Source organism: Microtus oregoni, unplaced genomic scaffold (assembly GCF_018167655.1).
Source record: "Microtus oregoni isolate MIOR12 unplaced genomic scaffold, Mior012 000061F_ref0000440, whole genome shotgun sequence".
Lineage (NCBI taxonomy): Eukaryota > Metazoa > Chordata > Mammalia > Rodentia > Cricetidae > Microtus > Microtus oregoni.
In genome coordinates, this window is record NW_024543871.1 from 3,715,835 (window position 1) to 3,742,224 (window position 26,390).

The following is a 26,390-nucleotide window of genomic DNA, read 5'->3' on the forward strand; positions in this document are numbered from 1 at the left end:
TTAATGACACGGTATTTACTGGATGATAGCAGTGATCTGCTTCCCTTCTCTTCCTTCGTTGTCCTTCTGTCTCCAATGCCTCATATGTAAAAGTAGAATGTTTCCCCATCTCATAGAAAAATTCATTGAGGCTCAGAAAGTTAAATGGTGTCTGATGTCACGTTCATAATTGTTTTGACAGAACTATGATTAGAGTCGAGGTTTTCAGAGTATTAGTGTAACAGTCATGTTTCTAAAGACATATGTATAAAATACCACTTTAAAAAACCTCTCTTGTGAACACATGGGAATTCGGATCCTCAATAATGACACAGTTGTCATTTGGAGCTAAAATGTCCTTTATTATGTACCACACACTCAGTGTTTGATCTGTGTTTCCTGGGAGATATAGTGGCATCCATGGACTCTCCCTTCAAAGTGCCTGGAGTATTTTCTACTCGAAGCTTCACGACAAAAAGCCTCCCCAAGTATCATCACTTATCACAAGCACCTGAGAGTAATCCAACCCAAAAAGTTCACAACCCAAAGAAAGCCTTTTGTGAATCTTTATAAGGTACAAAACTACCCCCAAGTTCATGTTTTCTCATACTGGATAGACAGCAGATTTTCTTATTTGTTGTTTAGCTTTGCTTTGTTGTTTTTGTAGACAGGGTCTTACTGTGCATCTCTGACTGACCTAGAAACTCACTGCATCATTAAGGACACTATCAAATGTATAGTAATACTCCTGCCTCTGCCTCTGCCTCTCAAGTGGTTAAATCAGTTATGCATTTTCAAAAAAAAATCACTGATTTTAGTTTTTTGGGTAATCACCCAGAACACTGAAAAATGTTTAATACTTTTATCTTTGCTTCAAAATACTACTACTATGCTTATGAAATTGATATCACAATGATTTAACAGGATATGCCTACAGCACACAGATTATAACAGATTAAAATTTTATAAAATCAGCCATTGCTATTCCTCCTTAAGAATTAGCCACAGGCTAAAATTTAACTGTCTCCAGTTATCTTTTTCATTCCTCTGAAGACTCCAAATTCTCTTTCAAACAAGAAACCCAAAACTTCCTACATCTAAAGAAATGTTTAAAATTAATGTATTCCTCAAGATAGCCACAATCAATGGTCAAACTGTTAAATTAAGGCAGCAGAAAATTAAGAAGTGGAAGTGGTAAGCCAAGCATAGAAAATCCTCTGCAGCCACGCTGGCAGAACCTCTGAACTTACCATAACTCCATCAGAAAATCCACCAGAGGCCACACCAGAGGGCCAAACCACTGGCCTGCCCACAACGTGGATGAAAGCCCTCTGCTCCACTAGAAACCATGCCCACCACCAGAAACCGCAGCTCACAAAGAGGCCACTACTACCACCTGATCTACCCACAACTCTAATGATGCATTCTGCTCCAAAAGAGACCATGTCATCTGATAGAACCCCTGCTCAAACAGAGGAACCCCTACTAGACCACAGGCCACTGTGGTCATCAGAAGTTCAGCCCCCAAGTCAGATAGAGGTACTCTATTCAACCACAGGCCACCCTGGCCAGAAGACCAGAAAGGAAACAGAAACCAAGGAACAAAATACCCATCGAACAAAGACAAACTCAGAAATCTTCACCTTGACATAAAAACCTAGATGTCTAGACACCAGTGTAAGAATACAACCAACAACAGCCAGGACAATATGTCACCACCAGAGCTCAGTATTCCTACTACAGCAAGTCCTAAATACTTCAACACAACTGCAGCACAAGGAAATGAACTTAAAATCAACTTTATGAAGATGATTGAGGCCCTTAAAAAAGAAATGAATAGATCCTTTAAAGTAAAAGAGGAAAAGACAAACAAAAAAATGGAGGAAATGAATAAATTCCTTTTAAAAAGCCAAGAAAAAACAAACAGTAAAAAAAAAACAAATAAAACTGTTCAATACCTGAAAGTAGAAATGAAAGAAATAAATAAAATCCAAACTGAGAGAATTCTGGAAATGGAAAATATAAGTGAGTGAGCAAGAATTACAGACTCAAAAATCACCAACAGAACAAAAAAAGATGGAAGAAAGAATCTCAGGCATTGAAGACACTACAGAAGAAACAGATACATAAGTCAAGAAAATGTTAAACACAAAACATCCAGGAAATCTGGAATACTATGAAAAGACCAAACCCAGAATAATAAGAATAGAAGAAAGGGAAGATTTCTGGATCAAAGGCCAAAAAAAATATTTTTTAACAAAGTCATAGAAGAAATTTTTCCTAACCAAAAGAGAAACATACCTATAAAGGTACAAAAATCTTACAGAACACCAAATAGATTGGACCAAACAAAAATGTTCCCTTACCACACAATAATTAAAACACAGAACAAAGAAGAATATCAAAAGCTGCAAGAGAAAAAGGCCAAATAACATATAAAGACAGACCTATTAGAATTACACCAGACTTCTCAGTGGAGACTCAGGGGCCCTGGACAGATGTGATGCAGACTCTAAGAGACCACAGATGCCAGCCCAGACTACTATACCCAGAAAAACTTTCAGTTACAATAGATGGAAAAAACAAGATATTCCACAATAAAGTCAAATTTAATCAATCAATATCTATCCACAAATCCAGCCATACAGAATGTACTAGAAGGAAAACTCCAACCCAAGGAAGTTAGCTACACCCATGAAAACACAAGAAATTCATAACTTCATATTAGCAAAACCAAAAGAAGAGAGAAACACACACACACATACATACTACCATCACCACTACCAACAACAACAGCAAAATAACAGGAATTAACAATCATTGGTCATTGATATCTCTCAATATCAATGAACTCAATTCTTCAATAAAAAGAAACAGACTAACAGAATGGATGTAAAAACAGGATCCATCATTGTATCTGCTACATACAAGAAGCACATCTCAACATCAAAGATAGACATTACCTTAGAAAAAGAGTTTCCAAGCAAATATACCTAAGAAACAAACTGATAATAGTCTTTCTATTATCTGACAAAATTAACTTCAAACCAAAAATTAATCAGAAGAGTTGGGAAAATACACTTCATACCCATCAAAGGAAAAATCCACCAAGATGATATTTCAATTCTTAGCATGTATGCCTCCAATGTAAGGGCATCCAAGGTTGTAAAGGAAATACTATGAGATGTTAAATCATATCAATTATCACACATTGATAGTGGGATACTTCAATACCCTACTCTCACCAATGTACAGGCCATCCAGCCAAAAGCTAAACAAATACTGGAGATAACAAATGTTATGAACTAAAATGACCAAACTAATATCTATAGAAATATTTCACTCAAACACAAAAGAGAACACCTTCTTCTCAGTACTTCACAGAACATTCTCCAAAATTGATCACATAGTCAACCACAAAGCAAATCTTAACATATAAAAGAAAGTTGAAATAACTCTCTTTATCCTATCAGAACACCACATATTAAAGCTGGATATCAACAACAGAAGAAATAACGGAAAGCCTACAAACACTTGGAAATTGAACGGTTCTCTACTTAATGACTTCTTGGTCAAGGCAGAAGTAAAGAAAGAAATTAAAGACTTCTTAGAATTCAATGAAAATGAATGTACACCATAGGAACACAATGAAAGCAATGCTAAGAGGAAAATTCACAAAGTGTTTACATAAAGAAATTGGAGACATCTCATACTAGCAACTTAAGAGCACACCTGAAAGCTCAATAACAAAAGGAAGCAAACACATCCTGAAGCAGCAGAGGGCAGAAAATAATCAAACTGAGAGCTGAAATCAATAAAATAGAAATAAAGAGAACAATACAAAGAATCAAAGAAACAGGGAGCTAATTCTTTGAGAAAATCAACAAGATAGAAAAACCCTTATCCAAACTAACTAAAAGACACAGAGAAAATATCCAAACTAACAAAATCAGAGTCAAAAAGGGATATATCAAAAAATATGAAGGAAATCCAAAGAATCATTAGATCATACTTTAAAAAATTGGTACTCCACAAAAAATGGAAAATCTAAAAGAAATTGATAACTTTCTTAACAGAAAACATTCACCAAAGTTAAGTCAAGATCAGATAAACAATTTTAATATACTTATAACCCCTAAGGAAATACAAGTAGTTATTAAAAATTTCCCAACTATAAATAAATAAATAAATAAATAAATAAATAAATAAAGCAAGCCCAGGGTCAGATGACTTTAGCACAGAATTTGCCAATACTCCTCACAAAATAGAAACAGAACACTGCCAAATTCATTTTATAAGGCCACAGTCACCTTCATATTCAAACCACACAAAGATTCAACAAGGAAAGAAAATTACAAACCAATTTCCTTCATGAATATCGATGCAAAAATACTCAATTAAATATTGACAAACTGAATCCAAGAACAGAATATATTAAAGAGATTATCCCCCATGATCAAGTATACTTTATCCCAGAGATTCAGGGATGGTTCAACTTATGAAAATTTGTCAATGAAACAAACTGAAAGAAAAAAATCACATGATCATCAGCACCATTAGATGCTGAAAATGCCTTTGACAAAACCTAATACCTCTTCATGTTAAAAAAGATTGAAGAGATCAGGATACAAGACAGATGCCTAAACATTAATAAAGGCAATTTACAGCAAGCCTAGAACCAACATCAAATTAAATGGAGAGAAACTCGAAGCAATTCCACTAAAATCAGGAACAAATGCCAAGTCTTATTGTATCATATTATACTATGTTTGGTTGATATCCCTGGGAAGCCTGCTCTTTTTTGAAGGGAAATGGAGGAGTGGATATTGTGGGGTGAGGGACTGAGAAAAGTGGAGGGAGGGGAAACTTCAGTCAGAATGTAATGTATGAAAAAAATGTAAAGGCAAAAGAAAATTATCTACAACCACATTGTATCCACTGGATGGACTGCACAGGTTGACATCTAAGCTCAAGTCAGTTTTGACGGTGAAAGAAAGCATTGCTGATAGCTGTCCCAGGAAAATGGGCATAAGCTGAATGATCTTGGGCAAATAAGACATTGTGGTTGTTCTTGCCTTAGTTCACATACAGAAACACCACTGCAAGACTGTAATTAGTTATTAATTTGTAGTGGCTTAAGACCATCTGTCACTTCTCACTCACTCATGGAAGACCCAGACTGTGCCCATAGGCAGTAGAGGTTGAGATGGATCTGCCAGTCCCTGTATGCCTGTGTGTCAACCATAGTGGCTCTGTTCCACAGATCTTTCATTTTACTTGGACAACAAGGTACCTCCCCCCCACTCAGGACACAGATCAAAGATAAAGATACCAAGCAGAAATACAGGAATTACAAAAGCTGGAATTGGCATACTGTCAATATTTTCATGGGAAAGTCACATGATCACAAAATAAAACTGCCAATAATAATACCATGATAAATGTACAGATTCAAAAAGGGGCAAATAGTTAATAGAAGTTATTTGATCAAACACATGTTTTTCCCCTATCCCAATCATAGTGCTACCTCCCCCTACATACACGTAGGAAAAGGCCATTTTTCTAAGTTCATGTTATCTGCCCATTTCTTAGAATGCAGATATATAAATTTCAAAATCCATCAAGTAACCATAAATTTTTTCAATTCAATCTAAAGAAGAACTTCCTAAACAATTGGTGCCCAGAATTTGTCAACATTTCTAAATGCAACCCTTCCAAGGTAGAGCTAGCAAGTCAGGCTACTTTAGGTTGAGGGGTTAATTTACCCCTGATTTACCCATGGTGTGTTCCAGTGACAATGTCTAACCTTCCCAGAGGAGTAAAAAAAAAGTGTACACTAATAAAAATGTCAACAATATCATCTGTGGGAGATAAGCTGGAATATTTCACAATAAATTAACACTTCCCATCAGAGAGATGTTGCAGCTTATACGAATGTCATTCTGTGAGAATTGGGAGTCCCGTAACCATGTGATTTCCATCTGCAGGTTTCAAACCCATTCAGAACCCACCAGGGGATAATTACTTCTTAAGATGTGCCCATCCCAGCAGAATATTTTTGTTATAATTCAATTTTCTCACATACTCAGTCTCACAGCATGAGGAAGACTCTGGTTTGCTGGATAAAGCCCTAGAGAGAAAAAAGACTCATTCTTCACCATTCAGCTGTGTGACCTTTGGGGTTCACTTAACGTCTCTGATTTTTTTTAGTTTCATTGTCTGTGGATTTCAATTTATCATGACATTTTGTAAAATAGGAATTAATTTTTATCAGTTTCTCACCTTGAACTCTCAATATACCACAAGTCTCTCAGATCTAATTAGTGAACTATCAAACTGTAACACACCAAAGACTAAACTAAAGTAAGTTGTCAGGGTCTTCTAAAATTTCAAGAGCAAAATTATTACTGTTCACATTTGCCAGGGGAGAAAAATATGAAAAGATACATTTTAGGAGTTACTATGGCCATTTTCCAGCCTCCACATTTTTTACCTAGACCCTGTGCTAATCACCTGAGTTGGTTGGGGAAGCAAAGAAGTAATCTTACACTAAGCCCTGTGAATGGGACATAGTCAACACACACACACACACACACACACACACACACACACAATGGTGACTTATTCTGATAATTTAGGGCTAAATAAGTTATTATTTGGCTCTGGATGGGATACTGAAAAGTCATAGTGTTTTGTGTGAACTAATACAGGATGACGCGACAGAGATTTGAAGCCAAAGAATGCTCCAGCCATTTTGCCCTCATGCAAGAAACAGATAGGAAGTCAGGGAGAAAGGAGATCCTGGATCAAATTGGTGAACTACTGAGTCAAATCGATTGTGAAGCGAGCTGTATCTCTTGGCCTTCCAGGTGTATTAGCCAATGCATCTCTATTATTGGCTATACGAGTTTTTGAACTGTGTGCTTGCCTGCAGCATGAAGCATCCTTAGTGATATAGGAGATGATAGGGTCAAAGTGTGGTCACTGGCTCTGAGGATTTTTGAAGAAGGCACTGTAAAAGTATTTAGTGCAGGGAGGAAAGTGGGAGATGAAGGTTATTAAAAGTAAAGGATCACTTCAAAATATCTGTATTCCAAAACCTCCTAAAGATGTTGTCAGGGCAAAATTTGACCTCTAAATACTTATGCATTATATAAAAGCTAAACCATTCTAAAAGTATTTCTGATAAACTATTCCTTTGCCTACGGATCACTTGGTATGACTACCTTTTAAGGAAGATGCTCTAGCTCTACTTTTCGGCACAGTAAACCCAATTCAAAAGGCTTCTCTACTGGCACACAGATTTATTCTATTAGAAGAAGTTCCAACTTAGCCTATGTCTGTCATTTCAGCCACAGCAAAGTCTACCCACATGCAGAATTCCAACAAAGTGTCCAGAGAGTTTATATTGCAGAAAAGATAAAATGATAGAGAAATCAAATAGCAGGTCTACGGTTGTTTATGTGTCTTATTTAACCCAATGAAGCTCCAGATATGGCTGAATTCTCTACTCTTCTTAAGAACAAAAAAGGCAAACAAACAAACAAAAACCTATACTTAGAAATTTAAGAAATAGCCATAAAAATTCAGTTGTTCTTAACTTCATGGTTTGACTAGCATCTAACTGAAATTTGGGCAGGTTTTCAGATCTTGGAACAAGTCTAGCTCATGGGATTCCAGGAGTATAAAACAGAAAAGCAGAAGAGAGTTTAGAAGCCACCTTGTTCGTACTGGTTTTTGTGGAGTGGATTGGGATTGAATCAAGGTTGAAAGGAAGCCTTGATTCCCATATACAAACACTCTCATGTGTGCTGTCATGGAACCCAGTGCATGCCATTTTCAGAACACTTACCATATTGCATTGTTATTGCCAGTGAATAAATCTGCTCTAAACTTGAAATTCATGGAAAGTAAAAATTTCCTTACTCTTTTCTGTTCCCGGTGATTAGCATAGCCTGTCAAAAAGCAGGTGATCAATAAGTGTTTGTTGAAGAAATCGAAGTTTCAAGTTAAATGACAGAAAAATTATCTTCCTGTAGAGTAAAGGGGGATCTCTGTTTTATGACCTTTAAGAGGTATAGAAGTAACCTTTCAATGGATCAGAATGATCTTGGTTGATGTTTTCCTTATTTGTTAGATATCAAGTTAGCAAATATGAGGCTTAATGTATATAGCTCCCCCACCCCAAACCTTATCAGCCAACATTTTTTTCTGCTTATCCAAGTTTACCTAACCCAAACATTAATGAACTATAAATCTCATGAAAAGAAGTACTATTTTCCCATTTTAATAAAAACTGTAATCAAGCCAGGTAGTGGTGGTAATGTATGCCTTTAATCCCAGCACTTGGGAGGCAGAGGCAGGCAGATCTCTGTAAATTCAAGGCCAGCTTGGTCTACAAGAGGTAGTTCCAGGACAGGCTCCAAAAGCTACAGCAAAACCCTGTCTCAAAAAAAAAATGTAATCAACTGGGCTTGGGTATTGAGGGTTCTCTTGTTTGGTTCTGTTTTGTCTTTTACTACTTAAGCTGTATTTTAAATGAATCTTAAATTTATGTTATAAATCATAAAAGAAGCATGCAATCATGAGTCCAGTGATGGTCTACTTATTCACCAAAGGACAGTAGAGATTTGAGTCTTTGCTGGTTATTTCTTTGGCTGTGAAGCTACAAATCTACTTCTATGCCTTGCATTGGAATATGAGATGTGAAGTTCCAACGGTGTCTCATAGCTCCTTTGAAGAAGGGGTCAATATATAAATAATTCACATGTGTAACACAAGCTTTTCAACCAATAACAATATGCTTCTTCCGATGTGCCTGCCCCTCTTGGCTCAGATAAGACTAGACAAATAGCTGCCACTGAGAGCTAAACATTGCAAGATGAGAAAAGAGGAAAGGATAATAGGCAGGAGAGAGGAAAACAGAAGAGATGGGAAAGACTTCGGGTGATGACGGTGACAGAAGCTAGATTTGCTAATATAGAGGCACTGAAAGGCCGCCCTTTCTCTCATCTTTTGTTCTTGACCTGCTCTCGGTACTCCTTAAGTCAGATGACAGTAGAGATGGCCAAATATGGCTTCTTCCACCTTTGTTCATAGCTAGCCAGGCGTAGAAAAGAACCCGACTGATTTTGAGAGTGAAGTGAGATGTGCTGAAAGTCATCCCCCAACATGAAGTACATATCCCCCCCCCCGAACTTAAAACTGGAAGCTACTCATTGGAGTTATTTGGGTCATGGCATTCAAGGTTCCTACTAAAACACCAAATATTTTATCTTAAAAGGAGGGGCACATAGTCTGCCACAAGGGGGAGGGTCTCTATATGTGGCATTTTAATAGTAAATTGTCATTGCCTGCCATTAAAAATTTCATACAGATTCATCTACTAGATTCCATCTAATCTTCAGGGACTCCCAACGAGTCCTTATGGGAAGATTTTGATGTGGAATACTGGTAAAAAGGTAGCCGAGTCTGGGGTTGTACAGAGGGGTGGTGAGCAAAGGGCTGATGACAACACTTGGAATTTCTGAGAGCAGTTTGCAAGGTAAGAGAGAAGGGAGTTTGGAAATTAACATGTATTGATTCTACTGTGAGGCAGATAGTAAATTAGATGTTTGTGCATCCATTATCTTATTCCATTCATACACTAGCTCAACAAAGAAAGAAAATGTAAGACAAGAACACTAGAATGTAGATCCCTGAAGCTGGTCAAGGTCACATACCTATGTGTGATGGAAGTTAGATTTGAACCTGAACCCAAATCCTGGGCCTCTGATCCCCAATCATACTGCGGCACTCTCCGCATTTGTCAAGGGCTAGTCAACATTGCCTCTGCTCACCCTATTCCTCTAATGTTCCTTAGACTGGAAGAAGGAGACTGCCCAAGTCTTTCCTTCACTCCAATAATGGACTGTCAAAATGGAGACAGAGGATTTATGTGAAAGATGGAGTTAGAGATTAGACATTGTCAGAATTGTCAGCAATGCGAGAAGCGCTGAGAACTACATTTCTTGTTGCCACAGGGTTTCGAGGCCATTGATTCTTGGCTCCAGTCTCTGAACTGGTAAAGTCAAAGATTTAGAGTAATGAGTGTAAGACTGCTGTTCCTCATCCCTGGCCCCATGTATAGGAGTTTGCTTTCCTCCGGTATACAGTCTCATTTTCGCCACTTAGACCAGAAGCGAAGAAAAAGAAAACAGAAGATGGGGGGGGGATAAAAATCCGGGTTTTAGAGATTAGCTCTAGGGTAAGAATGAAAGTTGAGGCAGAAGATACCTTTTCTCCCAGTAGGGGAATGGAGTTATGGGGAGGAGTGTAGGGACAAAGTATCACACAGGAGATGCTACTAAAGAGACCGCTCCTCACCAAGACCCAGGCTGAACTGTAGGAGTTCCTAGGTTCTTTCCTCCTCGTTGCTTAGAAAAAGGAAGTGGAGTTGGGGGAGAATGGGAATCTCTCTGGTCTGTGCTCAATAAGGGAGGGAATAGCCCATACATCTAAAGTCAACATTAAGGGAGCAAGGCAGCTAGGAACAGTTTCCACCAACCCTAACTTTCAACCCCCACCCCCATCCCAGCTCGCTTCCACACTTCTCTCCTTGGTCTGCAGGATTGAGCGTCCTTTTCATTAACCTTTTAGCTCCCACATTCATGCACATAAGATTTTCCTATACCCTCCAAAGCAGTCAGCAGTCACAAGCCCCTGCAATTGGCAAACCTGCCTCAGCACTTGGGTAGGGGGGAGGGACACACCTCCCAAAGCTGCGGGAACGGGGGAATGCGGGTGGGGGTTGTTCATTTGCCCTCGGATCTCTGCTGTAAAAGCTGAGCGGCAGAGACCAGGCATGCGCAGCATCTTAGGGCGCATTGTGATGGGAACTGCTTTTCTGAGTCCCTTCACAAAGACTCAAGAGTAAGCACTAACCGCCCCTCAAAGACCCCTCATCTTTAAGACACGCATACAAATGTAGAGACAATGCAGCTTTTAAAATGAGGAAACTGGCTGCGGCTTGAAAGTCTGGTCCACGTGAGGACTGGTGTATTTCTGTTGATCCCATCTCCGGTGTTGACAAATGCCAGCGCCTAGCCTTTGCAGTCCAGAGCTGCAGTTTGCAGTGGAGCTAAGCGGTGTGCGGCTTTAATTCCACGTCAGATCAACTTTGATCAATATCCCCCTACCGGCCCAATTGGAAAAACCCAATTCACCAGAGCTGAGCCTTTGAGGCTTTTAGCTCTTTTTTTTTTCTTACCCCCTCTTTAGATCCACCATCTTCGGGGCCGGGGGAGCCCTTGGGTTTTCTTTATAATTTCTTTTCTATTTCTTTATCTCTTGCCTTTTGTTTTTTGTTTTTGTTTTTCATTGTTTTGTTTTCGCTCCGGTTTTCATTCTCTCTGTCTCTCTGTGTCTCTGTCTCTCTCGTTGTCTCTCTCTGTCTCTGTTTCTCTGTCTGTCTCTCTGTGTCTGTGTGTGTGTCTCTCCCTCTGTCTCTCTTTCTGTCTCTCTCAAAGAAATCGCTTTGGGGAACCCAGCTTGCAGCCAATGAACCAGCCTTACAGATTGGTGTGAAGACAGAAGTGAGGTGGGGGGGTGGGAAGGGGGTGTGAGAGATCCTGGGAGAGAGAGGGGGAGAGAGGAAGAGAGGAGAGAGAGACACATACAGAGAGAGGGAGAGAGAGAGAAGAGAAGAGAGAGAGAGGGGGAGGAGGCGGCGGAGGAGGAAGATTAGTGTGGGGTGGAAAGGAAGAGTGAGCGAGCGAGCGAGAGCAAGTTGAGGGGAGGGGGTGTAAGAGCCAGTGAATTCTTTTTCTTTTTCTGTTATTATTTTGACGACTCCCGAGTTGCGCCCATGCTCTTGTCAGCTTCGCTTTAGGCATAGCACGGACAGGCAGAAGAAAATGGGGCAAAGCGTGCTCCGGGCGGTCTTCTTTTTAGTCCTGGGGCTTTTGGGTCATTCTCACGGAGGATTCCCCAACACCATCAGCATAGGTAAGCTTTCCAGAGCCAGCCAGAGGGGCCAGGCTCTTCTGCATCTGAAACCCACTATCCTAATGGGGCTGGGGCTATCGCAGCGCGAGTCGCTGTCCTGCATGCTTGGGGACGGTGACTGGAGATGGGGGACTGAGCAGAGATCTTGGGGACCTGAGCCGCAAGGAGCTGACTAGTATGGGGAGCATCCGAGATGAGAGAGGGGGTCTCCTGGGGCTAATGAGGGTGGGTGGTCGGGTTTTCTGAGCTGACCAAGGAGCAAGGGAGTCAAACTGGAGGTTGGGTTGCTGCAGGAGGCTAAGAGTCGCGGCTCTTCTAGCTGTTCTGGACTTTGCCACGGCATGCTTGCAGCCGCTGGAAGTTGTCCCAGGGTGATTGATACTGCCTGTCTGGCCGTGCCAGGACCCATAACCTGGGTCGCCCTGTCCCGTGTCTCTGGCTTCAGTGAGACAGGATAGTGTTAGAGGAGATGGAACCCACTTTGAATCCCCCAGACCAAGGAAGTAGCTGGGTGGGTGGAGGATGGGGTAGGAAGTGGGGGTGACACAAGGAGTCGGGCAAGCAGGGAAGTCACGCAGACTAGGGATTCATGAATTGCTGCTGTGTCTGTCTGGAGACCAGCTCCAGTAGCCGGAAGGGAGTTCTCCCCGCCTCTGCCTGTTTTTACAAGTAGAGAAGTTAGAATTGTTGCTTTTATTGAAGTAATCCCCTGTATTGTCATGGGGAAAGGTGGTTCATGGAGAATGGGTTGGGACAGCAATGGGAATGAAGCTGCTTTTCTTCCCACCCTAACCGTGTACCCCAGGAAAGAAAAACGAACCAGCTGTGGGGATCAGGGTGGGGGTGGGGCTGGAATCAGGGTTTGGAGGCAGACTCTAGCTTAAGAAAGAACCAAGTCCCACTTTTAGTTCCTTCATCTCACCTCCAGCAGCTCCCCCCAACCTCCTTTTTCCCTTCTCTCTAGCTTCCTGGGTGTAGAAAAACTCAGGTTTTTCACAGTGGAGATCCGAGTTGATAAGTCTTGAAAAGACACAGGTTGAAAATCAATCTTAAGCTTCCCAGTCACACTGAGGGGCCTGGCATCTCCTATTTGCTACTTTGTAACTCATCCTGAAGTGGGGGGACACAAGCCAAATCTTGATTGCCTTTGCTTCCAGGTGGACTTTTCATGAGAAACACGGTGCAGGAGCACAGTGCTTTCCGCTTTGCCGTGCAGTTATACAACACCAACCAGAACACCACCGAGAAACCCTTCCATTTGAATTACCACGTAGACCACTTGGATTCCTCCAATAGTTTTTCTGTGACTAATGCTTGTAAGTAGCTCTGCATGGCCTCCCTTTGGGACCTTAGAGGACCTCATTTGCATTTTATTTGTGATGCGTGGGGGTCTATGTGTCTGTGCACTTAGGGGGCAATTGCCTCAATAAGCAGTCTGAGGCAGGAGTCAATCCTGGGTTCACGTTGCATAAATCAACCTTGAAGGATTTTGCTGCGGGCTAAAAGCAGTGGGCAAAACTCTGATGAATTATGTTTGATGCAAAACTTTCACTTTTCTCCCTGCTAAACTAGTGTTCCCTCCCCCGCACCCTTTTCTGTTGGGGGAAAAGAAAGAAAGAAAGAAAATAGCATGGTTGTTCAGGGAAATTTCAGATGGGATTTAAAAAAGAAGCAACAGCAGCTCCTTGATTGAGTCAATGCAGGGCGTACAATACTTAAGTGTTAAAGCTGGGTCTGGTGGGAGGACTGATCTGGGTTTGATGATCGCCTGACACATAGGAACAAAATATGAGAACCCTGCGACCAAGTGACCTTGAGGCAAAGATGGGGCTGGATTCCCTGGCCTCTTTCTGTCCTACCCGGAGAGCTCCAATTGGAACTGATAAGACTGCAAACTGATGGCAAGTGATGAATGCTGTCAGCCCGAAAGGAAGAGGAGAGACAGATCTCAGGTGAATCTCTGGAAAGCCAATCCTGTCTGTGCCAGCGCATGAGAGTTTGGACACATGCGTGCGCGCTCCTGTGCATGTTCGTTCACACACACACACACACACACACAATTGTTAAGGACAACATAGTTCTTAATTTAGAGCAAGAGGTTGGTTGTGGGGGAGAGGCTTGAAGCAGCTACACTGAATACTAAAACGGAGGATTTCCTCAGCCCCAAAATTATTTCTGAAATCTATAGTGGTACCAAAAATGATTATCTCTGTGCAAAAGGGTGACTTTAATGTAAAATCACAGGAACTCGAATGACTACTAGCTTGTTGGACACAGGTTTTTGTTTAGTTTTGTCTTGTTTGGTTTTTTTTTTTAACTTGAATGTTTTATGAGAAACGCTGAGTTCTTCATCTAAGCTTACTTTATTTCACTAAAAGTTTCTCCCAAAGGATGCCAATTAACGGAGTATGTCTTATTTACCTGGATGGTGTACTTTGAAATCTGAAGTTTCATTCCATTTCGATAAATGGTATTTGTGTCTGGTCAAGTTTAGCTTTGCATATGACTTTCCTCAAATCCTTTCATCTCAAAAGACATGTAATCTCTAGCAATTACTAAACAAGTTGGCAAGAGCACATTTTCTTTGGATTGAAAGACTAGGGCTGAAAGGAAGAGGGAGTGAAGATGTACTTTTCAAAACATGTAACAGCTACCTGCCTTAAGAAAAAAATAGCTGACGGTGCAGACCCTTTTATGGACATGTTCTGAGATACTATCTGACACTCTGGCTTTCCAATACGGACAAAAAAAAAGAAATTTATTTATTTTGGTTAAGTGTGAAAGCTACAAGATGTCTGGCTGTACCTTGTGTCTTAACGTCCTCTCTCCAGCATTTACAAAGCATATCTACTTCTTATTCCTACTGCACTGTGATTGCTTCAAGAGGCTGAATCTCAGATGCAGGTTCCTAAATATCAATTAGAACAGATTCAAAAGCAAATACATGAAACTAGCGGGCTGTGCTAACAACAAATAATATGGATTTCATCTCCCTTCATTCTCTTTCCACTGAGGAACACTGGACTAAAAGATCCAGTTGGCTTCTCAGGAATGATTGATTTCCAACGCTTTGAGTCCTGTTCTTATGATCAGACTCGTCTGACACTCAAGTCTATGGCTATTAGAGCCCTACCTGAACAAGTCAGGAAATGATCTTCGCCATGAGAAACTCTCAGGTTTAGGAACAGGCAATAACTCATCCATATTGGTGTTTAATTGTCTTAATTTCTTACCTCTTAGAGCAATGAAGAAACAATGATGGGGAAGGAAAAGCAATTGATCAAAATCTGAACTTAAATCTACAGCACTTTTACTTCCAAGGCCAGGCTATGGTTACACACTTGAAAGTGTGAGAGGAGGGGTAAGACTTAGTAGTCACTAAGGGAACTGCCTCCTCTGCTATGCAAATACACATGTGCACACGCACAACCACACAGCACTTGTGGGAAAACTATCTAGAAGTCAGTGATATGCACCTAGCTGCCTGTTGCACTCTCCAACTTTCGAGCTAGCTCAGAACACAGAGGAGCAAAGCTCCCATTTTCTGTGGTCCCCGAAACAGTCCCACCTGGAATCACAATTGTTGAGTGACAGTCCAATGCCAAAGCTGTCTCCTGGAAGCTGCTGCTTGGTGGCTTAGTGTGAGACACATATCTATCTAGCCCAACTATGGCTTCTGGAAATAGACGTTCAAGGGGGCAGAGGAACCGTAGAAATGCCTGTTGTCTCCCTCATAGCCTTGATTGTTCTTTTTCTTGTTGGAGCACAAATCAAATATCTCAGATACATGCATACAATCCTAACAGCACTTGAACCTAGCAAATGATTGCAGATCCCGTTCCTCTAAGTGATTAGATTACCTCACTACACAGAGGAAACAAGTAACTCCAGTATCCCCTGATCTTCCTAGCTGAGAAAATCTAGGGGAAACCTCAGATGAGGCCAAATCTGGTCATCTACCCCTCCTAGCTAGTTCAGTGTGGAACTGGACTAGCAAAAATTAAAGACTCTTACTTATTGTCCTGCAGAATTACTGCTTTCAGCTTTCTTTAGGGCTAGAGTTACTCTCATCTCATGATCTTTTCTGCAACCTCAATCCCAAAGCAAGCATGTACTTTCTAGGGCACAGGAATGCAGGTAAACAGAAATATGCCGGGAAACAAACAGCAGTGCCTTCAGCACATGCCCTTGCCCTCTGCTCTGCCTCTGCATTGTCACCTTGCTCCATACAATGTATTCAGAAGTCATTCTTACAATGAATCTAAGGCACCAGTTATTTAAAGACTTTACTAGCAAGCAAGCCTTTTTGTACAAGCCTCAAGAGGTTTGCTTAAGACAGACTCTAACTTCATTCTGTGCCTTAAGAGGCCAATAAAAGCCTCCCTGGCTTTGAAAGGTGGTTCAGTTGGGATCTTAGCTCAGAAGAGAATTGAAGTTTCGCAGACAGCCTCATCTGATTTAGAGCACACGCTCCCATTTCATAGGAATTAATAGAGTTCACTGCCTTCCTTTGCAGTTTAGCCGGCCAAATGCCGAGAGAACGGTGGTGAGGCTAAACCGGTTTCAGCATGTATGACATAGCCATGCATAGGCACACACATTATTAGTGCATATGAAAAACAACGCATACACCTTTTTTTTTTTTTGCAAGTTACAGATCTAGCTTTTACGGGAGAAAAACAAACCAATTTGATCATTCTCAGGCTGAGAAGGGTATGGAACTATCAGGAGACTGCTGGGTCCCTTGGTGTGACTTTGCTGTCCTGGTTCCTCAGGAAATCCCGCTGATTGCCTTGAAGTCCCCCCCTGGGTCTTGCTGCCGTGCACTTGTAGTGCACTGCACACCACACCGCCCCAGCCTCTGCAGTGTCAGCTCATTAGCACACAGATCTCATATTCCCTCTCCGCACTGTCATTGCAAAAATTGCTGTTGTACACCTTTACAGCCAACAAATGCGCTCGCCGATTCCGTACTGTTTGCGAGGAGCAGGGAAAAGGCAAACGTAACCTTAAAGGTTATTCACCACGGAACTGTGCTCTAAACGCCTTGGCTTCAATAACAATCTGTTGATGGCAGCTCAGCCTTGACAGTGGGACCAGGAGTGCGACTTCGGAGTGCAAGCTCTGATGGAGCCCCCCCTCCCCCCCAGGCAAAAAAAAAAATCTCTTTTGTCGGCTAAACCTAACCTACTAACAGCACAATTTCCTTCTGCTAATTTTTACATATGACTTGAAAGATACCTGCAAGCTGAAAACTTGCTCCTTTTATAACTGAATGTGTTTTGCTACCAAGTGTACTTAGCCGAGACAGGCTTCTATCTCTTACCCACAGAGTCACAATCTAATTATCTAATTACTCTAATTGCCAGGAAGGAGCTGCTTAACCATTTAGGTCCTTTTGGAAAGAAAATGCCTCCCTTGATCGCAAGTTCTGCAATTGGATGCGTTTTGTTTGGGCTTTGTTTGAGCATTTGTTTTCTTCATATCAGCTCAGAAACTCAGCTAAAGACCCCGACATCAAGGTTCTTGTCTTCCAATAGAGTTTCACGTCCTGAGCATTATCTTCCCTGGCTCCACCTCCCCCATCTCTGAAGGATCTTTGTATCTTTGCTGCCCTGCCTCCCTTGCTGCCCAGCCTCCCTTACTCTCTTTGCTGGCTCAGGAAGCACACTGGCTTAGCTCTCTTCTCTGTCCTGGTCTTTTGTCCACTGAAGCACAAAGGTGTCACCTCAGTGGTGCCAGTCAAAGACTTAAGTCACCTTCTCCCAAGGTTTATTATCATTTTTTTTTCTTAATCTGCATTTTGGAGTGGAGGAGGGAGGAAGGTGAGGCTGTTCATTGGGGCCATAAAAATAGATGGCAATCAGCAGGCTGTAAAGGTGAGCTTCCTGCAAAGTGTATTACCTCTCATAGAAGAAAGCTCCCTATTGATCTAATAAGTGGAGGCAGGGGGAAAAGGAGGGTTTGGGGGAAAAGTCGAAAGAGAATTACTCTGTCATTCTACCTGTGCTTACTAACAAAATGGGATTTTCTTTCTACAATTTAAACTTATTTTCTTCTTAAATGAAATTAGTATTCCATATCTTCTGATTTTTCAACCTCAATAGAGGTTGTTTTCTTAATTGTACACTTCCCTCCCTAGTTTCTACAATTGAGTTGAGAGGAATGAGAGCTGCTTTAATGTTTTGGGCCCCGGAGATAGCTTTAAATTTCATTATTATGGGTACTCAGAAATGATTGGCTGGTTCTATTTTGAGAGATTGAAAAGAAATGAAGGTGCTGAGGTGTCATTGTTTGTATGCCTTTCCAGACAGGAGATTTGTCACATTTATACAGCTGGTTTCAGGATTAAAAGATGACAAAGATTTTCAGAGATGACCAGACATTTAGGAATGAGAATTCATTACTTAGGAGCAGAGAACTAAATGTTCTTATGTAAATGATTTTCCTTTGAATTTTTTAGATGAGGACCACAGATATATTTTAAAAGAACTTTTGTGAAACTTTCTACCTCCTATGAAGATCAAGAAGACCAATTTTAAATGATGTTTTGACTCCATTCCTTTGTATTTGACACTTTGGGTCTAATTAGATGAAATGTCCAGGAGAGAGCATCATTAAAATAACCAACAGGGCAAAGGGTGTGCATCAACAGAACGAGGGGGTTGGACATGCATAAAAGCAACTCTCTCTTTCCTGAAAGCTGCTTAGGTAACACCCAGGCCCCAGCCACAGAGTTTCAGATAGTCTCAGACTAAATTGCACAATCAGCACAGGTTTAGGGACACTGTCTCCAGAAAGAGTCAATGCTTAGCAAAAAGATAATGTGAGCAGAGTTTGTCTTTCATATTTTACTCCATTTATTATTTTCTTTTCTTTGCTGGATGTTGACCAGCCTATTAGCTGGTATCTAATCACCTATGCATTACTGGCCCCTCCACATCAACTTAACATCAGGATTATTTATACATCAAAAGTCTAAATCTTTCTTCTTCTTCTTCTTCTTCTTCTTCTTCCTCTTCCTCTTCCTCTTCCTCTTCCTCTTCTTCTTCTTCTCAATGTTCTTGTTCTTAGTTTATTCTCCTTAAAAACGATATACTACTTTGGGGATACCAGCTTTTTCCTGAATACAGCAATATAGCCAAAAGTGGTGGAATAAAGGATTAAAATAATTTATTTTAAAAAGCTGGAACTATAAGAATCATTATATCTCAATTTCAAGAGAAGATACTCAAATGGGAGGATCTTAGGACACGATGCTCAGATTGTCTGCTTACCTATATCAAAGTTAGGTGGTTTTAGTTATGGAAGTTTTTTTTTCAAGGAAAAGATAGCTACCTATAATAGGGTGAGTATGGGCACAGCAAAACCATAGAGTCCTTTTCTCTGTGCAAAACTTCAAAGTCTTTGGGACAGTTTTGGGAAGCAGCACAAGTACATGGGGTTTCCTTTTATCCAATGGAAGTAATCACCATATTCTCTTCTGGACTCACACTACACATTAGAGAGAAACACAAACAACCTCCTCCTGCTTGGTGGCTCCCAACTGCCATTGCTTTTTAAACAGTTATCCTCAATACAAATACTATTTGTTCTCCTTTGCACAAGTCAAAGGAGCATGGATAAGATACAAAGCACTTCGGTGATGATCTCTCACCATATTGGCACAATTCAATGCAAAGTAGCATTTAGCAACCTTTCGTGTGTCTGAAGAGCATGTTAAAGGATCTGATTTAAAAGTTTCTAGCAAATTCCCAGGTGATCCTAATGCTGATGGTCCTGAAATCACACTTTGAACAAAAAGAGTCCGAACCTGGGAGACCATATTCACCGAAGAAAAGGCTCTTTCAGACATAATTTTATCATCAAGATTTGTACCCTTTCACTAACTAAATGAAATTCTGTAAAAGACACATTTGGTTTTATCTGGCTCACAGATGTCTCAATCATATTTCCAATAATCTTGTGTCCATTTCAGACAGGAAGGTGGCCTTTTAAGAACATACACTTCAAACTGGTTCTAGTAGGAATGTGGAGAGGGGAGGAGCTACAGGGCAGGTGGAGAGAATGCAGTACACGTGTCACAATGACAGTTTCTTAGTTCCTTGCCACACATTAAAGTGCCACAATTAGAAACTACATATGTAAGAGATATAATGTTGGTTTGTGGTTCCAAATCTATTTCCACTTTACTTCTCTGGGTCAAGACATGCTAGAAGGAGTAACATGAAGGCATGTAACATCAGCTTTTAGGAAGCCTGAATACTCCTTAAAAGGGTTTTAAACGAGAAGTGAGGCGCAATTCTATCTTTTGCCGGAAAAGAATGAAAAATTGACTCAATTTTCAAGATACTCAAAGTGAGGGGAGAAGTTTAATGCTGCTTTCCAAAATATCTTATCTGAGGGATGATCCAAGGAAGACATTAAAAGAGTATTCAATGACATTTGAAGACTAAAACTAATACAATCCCACCTCAAAATATTGTCACTCTACTAGTCTTCCTTTAGTCATAAATTTTACGATGTTGCTTATCTGTGTTACTGCATTAGAAACCTGCACTGCAATGTTCGTGCGCTATTTGGAAGGGCATGAGCTAAATACTTATTACCTACTAACATTTAAAGCAGATTTATTTATTCAGATTACCACCTATTACCTTGCAGAGTCCTCAGAAGAAAATATCCAGGTCAGGTAAGTGACCAAAATAAAATACTTATTTGTCAAAGGAAGTTGAGCAAAGATGGCTGGTGGACATTTAGGAGGTAGTAGGAGATCCTTGATGGACGATAGGTCAGTGAAGTGGCGACTATCTCTTTTTCCATGGTTGTCCTCCATAGTAAACTTTGGTTCTTTGATCACTAGAATCTTATCTCTATTTGACTATTTTAGTGGCTTTTGACACATGTAGTCACCGCCTTCTGATGTAGTGAACCTGCTGCCTGCTCTGTGCACCGTTGTTTGTTCCCATGGCTAATTGCGATGCTAGGATTTTCTGTAGTTACTGTGGAAAGCATTCAAAAGTGAAATCTGTTTGTAAAAGAAGGTAGTCAGTAACTTTTCAAGTTTTTGAACACTGCTATGATAAACACACGCACACTCACACTTCAGTTGCCCATTGTTGCTTGACCGGTTGCCAATTACTGCCAGAAAGGCCCATTTTTGTTGTTGCCCTAAATGGTTTAGGAAACAGATGAAATGGGTAGAAGATCAGGACTCAGCCCACAGAAAGGTAAGTATATTGGTAAAGGTGTTAATATGGTGCTTTCTGTGTAGGTGAAATGTAAATTTAAGACAGAAAGGCCTCTGACATTTGCAGTCAGCCAGAACCTGTAAGAGAGCCTCAATTACCCTTTCAACTCACTGCAGTGTCCAAAGCTACTTGTCCAATACTTTAAAACAGTGTGTCTTGAATTAGGTCATTTGCATCAGCATCACCAGGGATGCTTATTAAAGATGAATTCCCAGTTCATGCCTTCAATGTGTGAATCAGGAAATATATGGCAAAACTATTTAACAAGCTTTGTGGATAATACTGCTAACATTCACTCAATTTGAGAATCATATATCTGATAATTCCTGATAGGAAAAACAGAGTTATGCAGATTCAGAGTGAACTCTATTAAACATCCACTAAGCAACAAATATTGTGCCTATTCTCCTTCATACATGTTGCTTCTCTGTGTAGTTGAAGTACTCTTGGGCCATGTCATCGTTAGCAAGTTTGGCTCTCAAGCTGAAAATTTAGGACAGGTCTTTGAAAAGCTAAGAGACTAGCCTATAGTCCCAGGAGCAAATAAAGCAACAACTCTGAGATAACAAGAAGAAACAAGGAAAATATTTTCTTTTTATAGTGCATCTTCCCATCTTTGCTTGTTAGCCAATGATGGTTCCTTAACCATGCTATAAACTAGATGTCATGGCAAATGTCAGTCCATTTATTAAAATGGATGTGTTATAATCATTTTCTGTAGCATTCACTGTCGCCCTCCTCCCCATGTTGGTTATCAACATATTTAAAACTAGAGCTGAGATAATAACTAGCAATCATTGATGCTGTACCAGGTGGAAAGCATTGTCCAAGGAAGTTTATATGTTCCATCTGAAGGAATCATTACAGTTTGAGAAGTGAGGCATTCTCCCTCCAATTTTACACAAACTAGAAATCAGAAGTGTTTCAAAATTCATAAGCAGCTAGCTCAAGGTTACCCAGCTGGCTACATGGTAGCACCGAGGAAATTTCCTGCCTCTAGAGCCTTACTCAATTTCAAATGGAGTTGAGACCTTAAATGATTATAAGGGCCAGACACATCACATAATTGACGTATTAGACAGGTATGTTTAATAAGGGATAGCGAAGCTTTTGATGACCTCTATGTTCTGTGCCCCATTTGAATATATACCGACCCCATTTTTAAGTTACCCTGAAAGAAACAAGATGCCTTCAGTAGCCCCTAAGATGACTGGGTGTGGAAGGTGCATGTTTCTGACATCTATTCCACAATATATGGTATACTCCATTTAGCAGCTAATTTACTGGTTTGTGGAAAACTGCTAACTGCCCATTATAACGAGTGAGAAGAGCAGAAAGAGAAAAGCTGTACTCAGATGGCAACAAAAACCATTTGTTTTTCTTTTCTTAACAAAACATTAAGGTATACCAGCATAGTTAAATTATCTGTCTCTTGTGCACATACACGTAAGTAATATTACATACACAACATTATATATATATATATGTTTTCTGTAAGTAATGCCACCTCAACTCTAACCTTCCATCAGGAAATGGTGAGGTTTATATTAAGGGTAGAATGCTGGCCTGGGGTCACTAATCTATATCTGGCAGATTAGAAGAGGTCTTCTGATGGGGCTTGCTTTGTAGAAAGTGCTTAGGGTAAGATCCTCTCGTGTATTTCAAGAGAGAGGCTTATTGTCCAAAATGGGCATGTATTCTTACTTCTTTGGAGCTGCAGATCAACATGAGCTACCTTGATCATGCCCCATTACTAGGCACTGCTTGCTTGTAAGCTAGCATAGCTTGCGATAGTAAGAAGGAGAGCAATAAGTCTTCTCATTATAGCCCCATTACCAGAAATAAGTGCAGGGCACAGACAAATGTTGTCACTCATTAAAATAGTAAATAAAAAAACAATTTGGTATTCTGTTCTTGGACTCAGTCAAGTTCGGTTCCCTGTCATTTTAGGTGTGCCAACAGTAGTATGTGTGCCGATTCTCTAGAGGCGACAAAGCAACAGCTAGTGGCAAGATTCAGCTAACCACAAACTCCTGTCAATAGTTTCTTTCTTTTAGGTTGAAAAATGATAACCTTTGACACACGTGTACCCAATCAACAAACACTGGCCACTATTAATTCACCGATGGGAGATTGAATGAACAAAGCCTTCGTTGTTAGTTGGAGATAAATGACTGAGTGCCTATAGAAGCTGTTCTTGATTAGATAACTACTCCAGAATGATGTGTTTTTCTATAGAGGCCTGCCTAGTGTGTGAATGAAGACCAACCTCTCACATATACCACTATACAATTTACTTTGAAGTTGTAAAGTAAAGTATAGAAAAGTGAGAACTTTGGCTCCCATATTTCTGTTTCTTTGGGAAACAATGAAAGAGGAACAGAGGTTTATGAGAGTGAGAACAGAACCAGGAGTTAAGACAGATATCCAGGTCTAGTCTTACATTAACTGCCTCAATCACTATGGGCCGGTCTCAGTATCTCTGACACTAGTTTCTGTAATTATTAGAGAGGTCCTTATGGATGATATGATGATATCTGAGACTTTTTATCATAGATAGCCTATCACTAGGACTTATCAGCCCTCTTCACTTCTAACTGAGGAAATAACATCCGAATGGAATCTCTCAACATTTCCTGTATCTAGAAAGTTCCATTCATGTCTATTGACATCGCCTACACTGTTAGGTTCCATGATCAAGTTATCAGATAATTAAAATAGTGGTTAGTGCTTCTAGTTATTTATCACTAACCTTTGCTCACCCAACCTCTATTAGTTATTAATTATGAGACACTGAGCAAGTTACATAACATCATTATGCCTTTGGGATGTTGGAGTAGTAGCATGTATATTGTTTAGCTAATTAATCTCTCTCTCTCACACACACACATACACACATATACACATACATACATACAACATGAGTGACGACAATATAGCAACAACCCTTATAGGTTTCCTGGGAGTTTGAAATAAAATAAAAAACTCATATAAAACACTATCTCGGTGTCCAGCACTCGTGGGTCATTATTATTGATATCATCATTAATTCAAGATTATTTTGAGCTTTTTGTCCTAAATACAGAAACCTACTTTCACTTGAAAACTGAAATTACTTGTCCCTTCAGAAACCAGATTTCCTTCCTGAACAGCTGTTCTCTGCACCTTTCTAAGTTCTTCCTCAAACCAAAGATGACTTTTTTTCTGCCAAGAAACCCATCGAGACACCCCCTCTTATTACCAGCCCACCAAACTAACCTCAAACATCTCTCACACATGAGTTCAAGTTTGTACATCCAGTTTAACTCTTGGCAGCAATAGCTACCCAGACAGTTGATCGTCAAGAAACTCTGAGTTGCATATCTCTGCACAACCTAAGACAAAATTGCAAAGGAACACCTATGCTCTCACTTCCCAAAGAAACTATAGATTTTTGTAATTGAATATGCTTTTAATCACAAATTGTGGCATCTTTATGAGGTGGTGTGTGTGGGTGGGTGTGTGGGTGTGTGTGTGTGTGTGTGGGTGTGTGTGTGTGTGTGTGTGTGTGAGAGAGAGAGAGAGAGAGAGAGAGAGAGAGAGAGAGAGAGAAAGAGGGAGAGATTTATTAGTCAACAGTATACATGTTAACACTCCAATTTCCCAAAGGTCCAGGATGCATCTATTTGTCCTAAGAGAATGATTCGAAAGAAACCCTGGCCAAGTCCCCAACAGACTGGCTTTGAAGGCAGGGTCTAGAACTTTTCTAGAAATGGACTGCCCACTGAGGAGCATCAGGAAACGCAGCAAGAAATCGCTTAGGGTTCCTCTGGCCATTTCATTCCTATGGGCATTGCATTAGTGGGTGAGCTTTCTTCCTGGGTCCTATATCAAAAGCCTAAGGAACTGAGGAGAAAAACAATCCACACATTCTCTTCCCTGGTAGGCACTGCTTTGCACACAGTTGTTTCTCAAACATCTCTCAGTTCTTTCCACCCCATGCTACCACTAAGCCCTTGGCAACTCTTTTTTAAAAATCGTTTTATTTTACATAACAACCACAGTTTCCTCCTCCTTGATCACCCTTTTAATGCCTTGCCCTAATGATGGTGAAAGTAAAACAGAGAGTCACTTTGGTCATATTTCTGAGTCTGCGCACTCCTCGAGTACACAAGAGTTTAGTCCATTCCCCATGATCGGTATTCGTGTTGTTCTTTGGCCTCCTGGTTTCTGCCAAAACCAACTCACTGCCCTTGATTCTTCCATCTATAGCCTATAGGAACATGAGGACACGAAAGCAGTGAGGAAAACAAGCTATGGCTTCCTGGGGATAAAAGTGACCTGGAACTGCCCAGATTTTTAAATACCACTCACTCCTGGTTCTAGTGTTTTCCCCTGTTACACTTTGGGGCAAAGGGTTGTTATTTAACCTTTCCTTCCTTAGTGGAGGTCTGTTTCCCCTATTCTGTTTGGGAGCACTTAAAGGACAAGAGTAGTTCTGAAATGGAGTGTTCGAATTGGAATCTTGTCTCTCTTATTAGCAATGGCCTGACCTTGGATAAATTACTTCACACCCCTGAGCCTTACTTTCCCATCTGTGAAATAAGGATGAATATAGCAGGAAATATGTTATACAGATGCTGTGAATACTAAATAGAAAGATCATTCATGCGTAACATTTATCACGCTGTGTGGCACATAGTAAGTGTTGAGTAAAATGTTAGCTACTATTAACACAGAATGACGAGGTGGTTGAAAAGAAAGACTTCAAAATTAATCTGGGGAGGGACTTTTCCCCATCTCTCACCATTCTCCAAGCCCTGCAAAGCAGTTCATCTCACCTGTGACTCTATAGCTGAGAACAAGCTGGCTGAGACAGACTTTGATTACTGAACTGCTGCCTTGAGTATGAGAGACTTGGTTTGGGAGCAAAAAGATAGAGGAAGACTTTCTGTGATACAACAGAAAATTAGGCTAGCCGGGGCGGTGGTGGCACATGCCTTTAATCCCAGCACTTGGGAGGCAGAGACAGGTAGATCTCTGTGAGTTCGAGGCCAGCCTGGTTTACAAGAGCTAGTTCCTAGGACAGGCTACAAAGCGACGGAGAAACACTGTCTCGAGAAAAACAAAAAAGAGAAAAGAAAAAGAAAATCAGGTTATATTCACTACGAAGCCTTAACCAACCATACAACAATT

General features: G+C 40.6%; 1 protein-coding gene across 3 annotated transcripts in view; it reads left to right on the plus strand.

The window, feature by feature from the left end:
- The first annotated feature begins 11,638 nt into the window (after positions 1–11,638).
- The window catches only part of Gria3 (glutamate ionotropic receptor AMPA type subunit 3), a 293,607-nt gene continuing 278,855 nt past the window's right edge, over positions 11,639–26,390 (plus strand). For 2 of the 3 annotated variants that reach the window (XM_041640013.1, XM_041640014.1), the window contains exons 1-2: positions 11,639–11,964; positions 13,122–13,280. In XM_041640013.1, coding sequence (XP_041495947.1) covers positions 11,874–11,964; positions 13,122–13,280 — 250 coding nt within the window. In that variant the 5' untranslated portion in view covers positions 11,639–11,873. The remainder of the gene's footprint in view (positions 11,965–13,121; positions 13,281–26,390) is intronic. The other variant, XM_041640012.1, reaches the window with a different exon arrangement.